The sequence below is a fragment of the Podarcis tiliguerta genome (assembly GCF_965153285.1).
Source record: "Podarcis tiliguerta genome assembly, chromosome: 1".
Classification (NCBI taxonomy): Eukaryota; Metazoa; Chordata; class Lepidosauria; order Squamata; family Lacertidae; genus Podarcis; species Podarcis tiliguerta.
The window spans coordinates 108,307,354-108,319,595 of record NC_139534.1 but is presented as its reverse complement, the minus strand read 5'-3'; the positions used below and the strand labels follow the sequence as shown (position 1 = coordinate 108,319,595).

At 44.7% G+C, this 12,242-nt stretch overlaps 1 protein-coding gene across 2 annotated transcripts in view; it reads left to right on the top strand.

Moving 5' to 3' along the window:
- The window catches only part of STON2 (stonin 2), a 70,136-nt gene that overhangs the window by 9,086 nt on the left and 48,808 nt on the right, over window positions 1–12,242 (top strand). For both annotated transcript variants that reach the window (XR_014512974.1, XM_083447868.1), the window contains exons 2-4: window positions 4,228–4,431; window positions 6,195–6,458; window positions 9,973–10,170. Coding sequence is in view for 1 of the 2 variants with exons in the window: in XM_083447868.1 (XP_083303994.1) it covers window positions 4,344–4,431; window positions 6,195–6,458; window positions 9,973–10,170 (550 nt within the window). In the remaining variant the exon portion in view is untranslated. The remainder of the gene's footprint in view (window positions 1–4,227; window positions 4,432–6,194; window positions 6,459–9,972; window positions 10,171–12,242) is intronic.

The following is a 12,242-nucleotide window of genomic DNA, read 5'->3' as shown; positions in this document are numbered from 1 at the left end:
TTTTTTTAAATTGCCTCTCTGAATTCCAGGTAGGGCTGCAGGGGAGGGAATCCCGTCTGAACCCTGGAGAGCGGCTGCGAGTCAGTGTAGGCAACACTGAGCTAGGTGGAGCAATGATCTGACTCAATATAGTGCAACTTCCTATGTTCCTATTACTCTTCGGAGTTGAAATGATTGGCCAGTTTAGCAAAGAATCTGAAAATGTGCATCACTCAATGACCGAAATATCAAGCACATGTGAAATGGCAATAAACTGAACTGACAGCCTGCTGACCTTGAAGTTTATCTAAAATTTGCTGCATGTAGGGCCTCCAGCAAATGATTACTCCAGAGGGGTAAAATAATATTACTTTTACCACTATTGAGGGCAGAGACAGCGCCAGGTTTGAGGGGGCAAAGAGCCCACAAGTATTGGCCCCTTGGGGGTAGGGGCAGGAGCACTTCTCATTTCCCACAATGCCCCTGATGTAGCATCACTGTGCAGCATATCAGGAAAATAAATGGCAGCTTCCAAACCCAGGGTAAGTATCAGTGGTTGACGTTACTGAGATGCTGGGACTTTGACAGCTGCCCGACGACAAGAGCAGCTTGTAGATTGTTGTGGGAGAGAGCACAATTTGAACTGTCTGCCTTGGGCACCTAAATGACTTGGGTCTGTCTGTGAAGGAGTGATGGTTTAGGACACCCCTTGGACAAAACCCCTCTCCTGCTGGGGTGTGGGCCATCAGCAGGATGCATGAACCACAGTGGCGTAGCGTGGGTTGTCAGCACCCGGGGCAAGGCAAGTAATTTGCGCCCCCTAACCCGGGGCAAGGCAAGTAATTTGCGCCGCCCCCCCCCCCGCTGCACTGTCCCTCCCCCAGATAGTCCCTCGCTCTCTCTCCGCACCGCACCGCACGCCTGGCACCCTCCCCTCCACAGTGGGCGGCGACCCGGCGGCTCGGATCAGATTCGAACACCCAGCACTGCAGTGAGAGAGAGTGAGTGAGCCAGGTAGGGGCAGAGAGCTGCGAGTGCAAGCGCGCCCCCCCAGATGTTGCGCCCGGTGCGGCCGGCCCCCCCTGCACCCCCCACGCTACGCCACTGATGAACCATGCTGACTTCTGACACCGGCCTTGATAGCATTGCAGTGGCTTGCCTGCTAGTCTCTTGAGTTAGATCCCAGGGTTTGGAAAAAGAGGAAAAGTTATGCCCCTGTGCTGTGCTGGGACTCTGCCATCCAAACCCTCAGAGCTACTGTATGGGCGTTCAGTGACTCATAGGGTCATTAGGGTCTTGCTCATATATTATGAGTCGCTTCTGTGGTTGGATACTCCTCCATTAAGACTATTTTGGGCACAAAGAACTGTTTTCATTTTGCAGATGAAATACCCAACCCTTCTTTCAGGCGTGGCCTAACATGAAGATGAATAGTGGCACTCAGTCACACCTGTTGCTCACTTCAGCCCAAAAGCAAGGAGGAATACTGTCAGAATTCAGCCGTTAAAAGACCAGCTTGCCTAACTGCGCAGCAGAGTTTTGTTTTCCGTGTTTAAACTCTCAGTCTTGGTGAATTTTCATTTGGTTGTGGGAGGGGATATATTTGGCATGGTGTTGTTTTTTTATGGAAGTGGAAAGGGAGTGGTGACAGGTAAACACGGTCACAGTGAGGAGAAACAAATCTGCCTCCGCAATGGGCCTGCTTCATCCTCTCTCCTTTCACAAGTTTTTCTTGGACACTGAAAGAAAAGAGAGCATTCTCCTCAGCTCCCTGAGCTTGTGAAACTCTTGATAAAGCCTTTTGCCTGTTCATATCCTGCTCTCTTCAGATTTCGTTCAGGACTATCTCAGCTAGGCTGCTTTGGGAGAGGGCAATGCTCTGTTAAAAAATTACTCACATTACAGATGTTTCAGCAAGCCAAAAGAACGGTTCAATTGGTCAGGTGGGAAAAACAGCAAAATATTGAGGTCAGTCTATCCCTCCCTCTCTCAGGGGCAAACCCAAAAAGAGCACACGCTGCCTGTGACCTTAAATGTCTTGAAAAGAGTTTTCTGTAACTAGCCTGCGTGTTTAAACAGCAAGTGTGAGCCATGGCTTCAAAAACGGCTTCTGGGGCTGAGCTCTGATTAACTCTTGACTCAAATTAAGTCCACCTCCTCCCACCCCCACATTATCCATCCTTATCCAGCTTCCTTGTCCCTGGCAGGGAAACAAGCTGGCAAGTTTTCTTCGCAGTTGTGAAGTTTTCAGTAAATCACTCCTCACTCTCTTTACACTGCCTTAAAGTATTGAGCACACACACAAAAAGTTCTCGGTAGAAATAGAGAGATTATTAAAAGTAGGGGCCAGGAGATCTGAGCCTCCTGAAAAACTGGGCTTGGTTTCCCTAGGAAACCTAACACTGCCCCTTTCCCCGTGACATGTTAGTTACTAGATTATTTTAAGAAGTGATACTGCAGAGTTATGGTATTTATTTTATGTAGTTCAGAGAACAATTACCTACCTCTCCAAGGAACATACAGCAATTCATTGGTTTAATGCTGACCCCATTTGCTGGTTGGTTTTGCAAAACTCTTCGAGTTCTTTCTCCTCTGCACTTTTAAACTCTTTAACACTCGATAGCTGGGCAGCATACACAAACAGGACTGTGGTTTCAAATTCAGTTTATCAGTGGAAACCTCTGGTTACAAAGGGGGCTTCCTGCTTAAATTGTGCTATAAAAAACATGCATTTGGTATTGGAATCTGGTTATGGAGGTTGTTAGGAAGGAGCTGGGATTGCTCTTGTAGCAAGAAACCTAGATCCCATATTTGGTATTGTGGGACGCGGGTGGGACTGGGACGCGGGTGGTGCTGTGGGTTAAACCACAGAGTCTAGGACTTGCCGATCAGAAGGTTGGCAGTTTGAATCCCTGTGTCGGGGTGAGCTCCCGTTGCTCGGTCCCTGCTCCTGCCAACCTAGCAGTTCGAAAGCATGTCAAAGTGCAAGTAGATAAATAGGTACCGCTCCGGCGGGAAGGTAAACGGTGTTTCTGTGCGCTGCTCTGGTTCACCAGAAGTGGCTTCTGGTTCGCCACTCCCTTGGCCAATAAAGCGAGATGAGCGCCGCAACCCCAGAGTTGGCCACGACTGGACCTAATGGTCAGGGGTCCCTTTGCCTTTATCTTTTACTTTCCATAAGGATGCTACTTGAAGATGATTTGTTGTTCCATAAGGGTCTTCTTTGAAGACCAGCTTTAACTCCATGTAATTATTGGAACTGGAATTTCAAGATCTAGATTTTTCCAAGTGGAAACTCTCAACTTCAGCAAAATAAATAGAGGTAAACATTCCCTTTTGAACACACTGATACTCGGAGCAAATAGAGAGGAAAGATTGTGGTATAATCCAACTATTTTAATCTTCACTTAAATCTCTTTAGTCTAGGACAATATTCACCAGCTTGGTGCCCTCCAAATGCTATAGACTCCAACTCCCATCATCCTCAGGCAGCATTGCCAGTGGTCAGGACTGATGGGAGTTGCAACCCCAAAAACATTCGGAGAGCACTATATTTGGGAAAACTTTTGAATTTATTTTGTAGCCTTAATCTCCCTCAGTTTAAATGTTACCTGGTCAAAAGAGCCAAAGTTCCAATTCCAGAAAAAAATAGGTTACTTGATTTACACTTACTTACACAAATTCCATATGCAAGCAACAGTAGACCTCCTTCCGAATCGCACAGGGCCAGCCCAATCCATTTTGCCATTTGAAACAAGACTAGTAATAGTTGGTTTTTATCCCTGCCCAGCCAAAACATCTCTAGGAATTTCACAAGAAGTTACTGAATCTCCAATAAGATTGGCATAACATCTTTATTTCAAGGAAGTTACTTTGGGATAAAACATGCCCAAACCAGCCAGTTGTGTTTTATTCTGCAAAGGCTGCAGACTCAGGAATGAATGAAATAATAGAAAAGTGCTTAAGCAAGCATACCCCAATATCCTTCCCTGTCCCTCAGAAATGTCCACTTCCTTTTTTAAAAAGGAAAGCTAAGCTTATACCCAACCCCCAAATCCTACCCCTTCTACCCATTTGTTAGGAGCTCACAAGCCTGAAATTTGCTCTCTCCTGCTGTAGTTCAATAGCACTTTCCTGTATGTTTTCCGCAGCAAATGGTATTCAGAGACACTAATCTTTACTAGTAGCCATTTATACCCTTGTACAATCAAATTGTGGATTTCTAATCTTTTTTCACCCTCCTTACAGCTGCTGTGTCAGGAATGAAATGATTTTTTAAAAAATGACAACTTTGCAACAAAGAGGGCTGTCTGCTGTCTACTGTCTGCCAGTGATGTGAAGATGAGTAGCGACTTGCAGCGAGCATGACATCACTAGCCAACGTAATTGCTTCCCAGCAATCAGAGTGGGTCTCCTTCAACGATGGGCTGCTGCTACCGGTTGCCTCCCAGGGTAGGCAAATTCCTTCCCTCTGATGAAATAGGCTGTTGCTGTATCTTGATATAAATAAGTTAGTCAAGGGAAACAAGGCAACTCTTTTACTCCAATCCAAAGTCCTCTGTGGGTTGTACTTAAACATAAGTGGTTTTTGTTTTTTGTTTTTAACAAGTGCTGCCTCTTCTCCATTCATTAAGGAGAGGCACAAACTGATGGGTCTTCCTCCCATGGGGTTTTGTGTTTTCCCAGTTGCATGTCGCACACAGGCCTACTAAAATGGAGGAGCTCCTTGCATGAATAGGAATTGCTTGTGCTCAGGGGTGGACCATCCCATTTCACTGCCTGCGGTAAAACGGGAAGCTGTTCCACCACAACGCCAAAGCCTCGCTTACTGAGGTCTCGCAGCAGCTTCCAACGAGATATTGTGAGAGCTCACAAAAGCACTGCAAGATATTGCCAGAGTTCCATGAGATTTTGCAAGATCTGGCTGGAAGTCACCGTTGCACAGCCCCACCAGCAAGAGTACCTCCCCCCCCCATGGGATTCTGCAACCCAAGGCAGCAGCTTCAGTCTACCTTCAGCAGTAGTTATGACTTTTACTAGCATGAGTCTGTACAGTGCAAATCCAGTGTGAAGTAATGGATAGAGCAGGGATGAAGAGCCTGTGGTCCTATAGACGTTGCTGGACTCCAGCTCCCATCAGCCCCAGCCAGTTTGGCTGATAGTCAAGGATGATGGGAGCTGTAGTCCAGCAACATCTGGAAGGCCACAGGTCTCCCAGCTCTGGGATAGAGTGTTTCGGACTCAGAACTAGGTTGAATTCCTTTTTCAACTCATAGGGAGAACTTGAGTTAAACATTCTTATCAGCCTATCCTACCTTAAAGCGTAGTTATGGAGTTAAAATGGGGTCACCCTAAGCTCCTTGGAAAGACAGTCTAGATGAAAGTAGCTAAAGGATTTGATTACATGTGGGTAGCTATGTTCAGTTTTTATATACCACCTCAATGTGTTATAAGAAACTTGTCTTGGGGGGGGGGGGAGCAGCCTTGTGCCGAGCTTCTCCTTCTCCTCTGTAACATCTAGTTCAGGGATGAGGACTCTGCAGCCCTCCAGATATTGCTGGTCTACAAGTCCCTCACTCCCAAGACCAACCAGCCCCAGAATGAGTAGTGGAAACTGCATTTAAGTTGTGTATTTGCCCACCCCACCTTCACATCCTTTCAGGCAGGGATGGATACTTGCTCAGTATAATGACACTGGGGCACAGTATAACATGTACTATGTCACATAGAGGAGGGAGAAAGGTTGTTTTCTGCTGCTCCAGAGAAGAGGACACGGAGCAATGGATCCAAACTACAAGAAAGAAGATTCCACCTATACATTAGGAAGAACTTCCTGACAGTAAGAGCTGTTTGACAGTGGAATTTGCTGCCAAGGAGTGTGGTGGAGTCTCCTTCTTTGGAGGTCTTTAAGCAGAGGCTTGACAACCATATGTCAGGAGTGCTCTGATGGTGTTTCCTGCTTGGCAGGGGGTTGGACTCGATGGCCCTTGTGGTCTCTTCCAACTCTATGATTCTATGATTCATTACAAAGTCTCTTTAATGGTGGAAAGGAGAATGACTTAACATGGGGTGCCGTGTTTCTTATAACAGGTAGCTTCACTCAGAAGCATAAAGCTGTAACATTGCCCTATACACATTGAACATTTACAAATGATGAAAAGGGATGTTTAAAAATTCCTTGTTACTTCTACATTATATTGTGATTCTTCTTGCAGGCCAAGCTGGAGAACCTCTTGAAAGGTTTCTGTCCTCCTCTGATACTTCTTCTGAAGGCATCCAAAACCTGGATGGAGAATTTCAGACACTTGCACATGCTGAGCTGGGAGATGGAATGGACAAAACTGCTGCAGACTCTGTGTCCGTATGTTTGCTTGAAAACCACCCGTCTCCAAAGCCTGATCTGTCTTCATCATTCAGCACATGGGTCCAGTTTGAAGATGCACCCTGGCCTAGCACTTCACCAGAGAATGCACATACAGGTTGGAATGTCACACTATACTGAAGTCTATTACAGTAATGCTTGCAAATTATTCCAGGTTCAGTCCCTGGCACTTTTCAGGTGGGGCTGAGAGAGGCTCTTGTCCGAAACCCTCAAGAGCCACTTCTTGTGAATAACACGGAGCTGGAATGATCCTGTGATGGAGTAGCAACAGGCTGCATTGATGCAGCTTACGTGTGCTTAGATCGTTGACCTCAAGAATAATACCCAACCTCACACAGTTTGGGGGCTTCTGTGATATTTTATTGAGGCTTCTACATACCAGAGCTCTTACGGCTTTGTTCTGCAGGGTAGTTAGTCCCTTGCTAAAATAATTAAGAAGCCATCCCCTCGGCCTTGCCCCCACGCATTCCACAGATATTTTGGCTTGTTAATTGTCAACATCGCAAGTGAATCACATACACACACACACCACATGCACAGAGTGTCTAAAAGACTATCTGCTATTCCATATAAACCTACCTACTCTTTAACTGTTTCAGAGACTGTGTTGTTGCTCCCTTCAAAGTTGAGATGTTGGCAACTGGAGAAAGGGCATTTTCAGTAGTGATACCCTTGTTGTGAAATTTTGCTTCACCAGAGATACTTGACTGGTACACACTTTGCTAACTTTAGAGTACTATTATTATTATCCTGAGTTTTTAAGGGATGATATGATACTGATGATTTTTACTGATGATTTTAGGAACACAGGAAATATGTGTTCCTGTGTTAGGAACACAGGAAATATACTGAGTCAGATTATTTGTCCATCTAACTTACTATTGTCTTCTCTGACTGGCAGTGGCTCAACACCTGCTACCTGATCGTTTTTTAGGTGGAGATGTCAGGCTTTGATCCAGGGGTCTTCTGCAGGGGAAGCTTGGGCTCCACCATTGTGCTATTATTTTTATTTAAAAAAACCCTGTTCTGTGATTTTAATTATTTTTTTAGATGCTAATTGTTGAATTTTTAAAGCTTTGTTGTTGGTTTCTTTGAAAGAATTTGCTAAAAGTGTTATTTTAGAAATAACACTTAATTTTTTCCCCTCAAAAAAAAAAGTTTAATTATGCAAATGTATTGTGACACTAGTCCTGGGAAGGGTCACCAATGGCATGGGAAATAGCCATGTCAGTCATGCAGCTCATATGGTACCCTGATTGCTTATGCTACCAGTGCAGCAAGGAACTCTGCTCTGTTTCAATTCTCTCTTATACTGACATCACAATTCAATCAGATAAACTGCTGGGCAAAGCTGCACCCTGGAATGTAGCGAGGTATGAAAAGGAGAGCTAGAAAAGGCCTATTGTGACATCTGGATCACACTCCTCTCAAGGACTTTGTCTGATTCTAAGTGGCTCAAGTAACTAGGACTTTATCTCACATTCTTGGGGAGGCATTTTCACAGCAGAGCAAACTTCACATAATGCCGATTGTGCTATCCGCTCTGAAACTGGCAAGTCTTGAGTAAGAGAATCGTACAGCTGAGGAAGAAGGAAAGCAAAAACTGAAAATGATGAGAGCTTGATGGCATGCTAAAATTGGAACAAATTGTACTATCTTCGCTGCTGGAGGAAAAGTTTGCTATAAGCTCAGGTAGCGGAAGATTGAGGATGTATGTAATATAACTGGAACAAATTTGGAGAGAGAATTCTCAAGCAAGCATTCTAGATCTCATCCACATCATACATGTAAAGCATTGCTTTTGAGAGTAATAATGAATCCTGGGAACCGTGGTGCTAACCTCATAGAGCTGTAATTCCCAACACCTTTAACAAATTACAGTTTCCAGGATTCTCCATGACTGTTAAAGTGGTATAATAGTTCTTTAAATGTATGGTGTGAGTAGAGCTTGCTTCTAAAGACTATGAAGGTACGTTCTTCTAACTGTGATTTTGGACATTTCAGATTATAGATGCTGTTTGCGCTTGAGGCTTATAAGGAAACATATCTCTGTCCAGACATTCTAAAATAGTGTGTACAGAGAGGAAATGAGGATCCCAGCTCTCCTCGCATCCCATGTATTAATAGTCTCTTTGCAGAGCAGGCAGGTATGCGGTTTTCATAGGTTTTTGTATACACATGTATAGGAAATGGGTTCCCTCAGTTCCTGCTTTCTGTAAACACACATTTAGGTATTTGCACTGCTTATATAGAACCAGCCACTTTAACTTAGGGTGATATTCAACACTGCACTACTATTCTGTCAATGCAAATATTTTTGCTTGCTGGATGGAATGTTCTCTCCCATCTTCTCCCCACAGGCTGATCTCCCCAGAGCAGATTTGGGGGGAAAGCATGGAGGTGGGGGGGAAGCCCTGTTACACTAGCAGAAGTCCTCTTCCAAGACTTCCATTAGCCTACCAGGTTAGTTGAATCTGGCCCACAGGGTTCTCCAATGTGACCCTTTTCTGCTGGCACCAATTCCCTTAAAAGACTCTTAAAACTTCCTGGTAGCCTAGCATTAGGTGTGAGATTGTCACCAGTACTGGGGATGGACCAAACTGTTAACTAAGACTGTTTATCAAAGGGCTAATTGTATACATAAGGAAAAGCTGATATATTGAGATCCACACGTGCTTGATGATGGTTTCCAAGGACTCAAGAGATGCTGTTGCTGAGACCTGCCTCTAAAAGGTTTTTACCTCAGACCAATTTCCCTGACATTCCTCCCCAGCCAAATTCACTCACAACCCAGTTCACTACTGGGTACAATCTGCCTCTGACCCCAAAGCTCCTCTGGTTGTACTTCTGGCTTCTTGGACATTTCCCCTGTTTTAAAAAACCTTCATGTGTCCTCTTCCGTTAAAATCTTTACACAGTACAGCTTATTAGCCTAACTCAGCCACTGACTGCCTTCTTCTGGTCACAGCCACCAAAGCATTGTTAACACACCGGGGGAAAATATACCATAATATTCAGGATTTCGCTGTCCACTTTCTCCTCAACTTTCTCTGTTCTTCGCCTCACACCTTCCTCATCAACTGTCGTTCCTGACTGACAGGTAAACTGCCCATTCTTCACTGGCTAGAGCCTCCAACCAATCAGAGCCTCAGACCCATCGAATTTACTTGATCCCGGGCCCGTCTATAAATATTAAAAGCAATTATCTCTTTCCCCTTTCGGAACTTGTCTCCAAGCAGCTACTGCTAAACAGTCTTGCAGCACAGTAAACAGCACAAGGCCTTGGACTTCGACATTTACGTTCTGACATTAACAGAGGTTGCAGAAAGCACAAAACTCGTAGACAGACATACACAGCATTCCTCAGTATACAACATGGTAGCAAGTGTTTTGGTTTTATATTAGAAGGCTTATAGCAAATGGGGAGCACTGATAGCATCAAATAACCAGCTACCCTGCAGAATACTCAGGCAGCATTTCCTCGCTTGAGGGAAACTTGATATAAGATGTTCTGCACCATCCAATTCCCTCTTTTGTCATGACTCACCTTTCCAGAACCCTTTTTATGCTGCCTAGTTCCACAAATTTCTTTCTTTCTTTCTTTTTTCAAGCCTTCTCTCCAAAAACATTCTGCTGGACATGTCCCTCTTCGGGATCTTCTGAGAGAAGGCCTCTCACGTCAGACAACAGTTGGACAACTACTTCTGAGAACACCAGCAGCCCCAGTTTCACACCTTCCTATACTGACCTGCAGTCCATAAACACTGAAGACCTGACCAGTGGCAGAGCATCTGCAGCAGACTCAACCGGTAAGCCAGCTTTGTGCTTCCTTCCCCTTTCATTGGTCACATTTCCCTAAATAAACTGTTAACATTGGAATCTAAATTTGCAATGAATCCTGGATCAGCCTATTACAAATGCAGTATCATGATACGAGCTTCAGAAGATGGCTCGGTCAACTATAAGTTACCTTATTCTTGGTGCTCTTGCTAAACCCATGACTGGCCTACCCATTTTATTAAGTCTTTTAAAGAACAGTTTAACCAAACAAACATAAAACAAGAATAAAAAGTGAAATAAATAAAAGTTATACTATATCATTATACGAGTTAACAATTACAATCCCGTTTATACTTCTCTGATGTGCAGGTTTTATTATTATCCAGATGCATATATGCTTATTTTTAACCTACTATATTTTGTGTAAAAGTGTTCCAAATGTCTTTATACTTGTCCATGCAAAGTCTACATCTCTAAGCAATTGGTTCATAAGTTGCAAGTGCAGTCATATCTTCAGTCCACTGATTAAATGGAGCCGTTCACTTATATTTCCGGTGCATCAGTATCAGTCTTTTGGCCCTAGTAAGGGATGAGATGGACTGAGGCAGCCGCCTTGGGTGGCAGAATCTCACGGGGCAGTGCCCCTGTGTGAGCCCCGCCCACCCCACCACCACAGGAGAAGCTGAGAGAAGCAGTGGTGGCTTCCAGTGAGATGTCTCCGGAAGCCACCACTGCATGACCCTGGTAAGCGAGGATTTGGCAAATGGGAGGCAGTGAGGTGGCACCTTCCCATTTTGCCTCAGGGCCACCCCAGCTGTGCCAGTTGTCAAAGAAGACCACTCGTGAGACTTATGAGAATGTTTTACAAATCAGTTTAATCTGTAGTTAAAATATTCTAGTTCCTTCAGCACACTCACCTTTCCTTCACTGACAAGGAGAAACTTCTAGCCCCCCCCCCCCCCGGGGGAGGGGGCAAGAATCTTTTTTTAAGAGCTAAAGAAGACCTGATAACGTATATGTCTTTAGCCCTGATATTCCTGCTCTGCCCTTTCCTAGGCCAGATGAGGACTGTGGCCCTGGGGGGGGGGGGGACTTTAACCTTTCCCCCCTCCCAAGATGGCTGCTTATTATGGGAGGGGGAAATCATGTACCCCAGGGCTAAAGGCATTGCATAATTTCTCGTGTACTGTTCTTTGGCCCTAAGACAAAGGAAAAAGCAGAGAGAGAATCAAGACAACCTATGGAGATATGTGATGAGATCTTTTGACTTTTTTAAAAAACAACTTTTACTCAGCTGTTGTGGGGGGCAGACTTTTGGTCAAAGCAGCAGATCTGAGGGGGGAGTTGTATAACCCTTTCTGTCTGTGCCATTTTTGTAATCTAAATCCCTCCCCCCCCCCCAGCTGATATGAGGCTTACCTGGGGGATGGGGTGGAATACAGATAGATTACCTGCTTCCTCCATAGATTTTGCTCCTGTAGGATAAATAGTAGCTGGGGCATGATAGCGTTAATTAAACACCCCTCCACCCATTGCTGCTGTTCTGATTAAAATCTGAGTCCTCCACAGCTACTTTAAAGCTACATCTGTTTTGGTCAAGAGAGAGAAACAAATGGGCAGACCTGCGTGATAAAAAATAATCAGAAGTAGATTCTGCCTGCTGGAATGTTAAGCTGTGCCCCTGATATGCCCAGAGGTAGAAAGCACAAATATTTACACTAAAGCACATGAAGCCTGTGTTTGATCAAATTAAAAGCTGGACGTGGTCTGTGGCTAATTCATATGCAATTCATATGTGGCCTACTTCAGGGCAGTGAGGTGAACTTTTGACAAGCTTCAAGGATAGCTGTCCTAGGTTTAGACCTTCACCTTTCCTAGGTAAAATTTACACAGTCACATACCAAGCAACCAGTGCTATCTGAATATTGTGGGGAGGATTTGCAAATAGATAAAAGTGTCTTTTCAGGATTTATCATGCTGACTTTGGGTCTCGGCTCTGCCATGCAATGTGGAAAGTCAGATATCTTTGCAATGGGCGGGAGTTCAGTTTGAAGTAGGGCACAGTTGTGTCAGACTTTGTATGGAAATTCTTGCTCTTCTG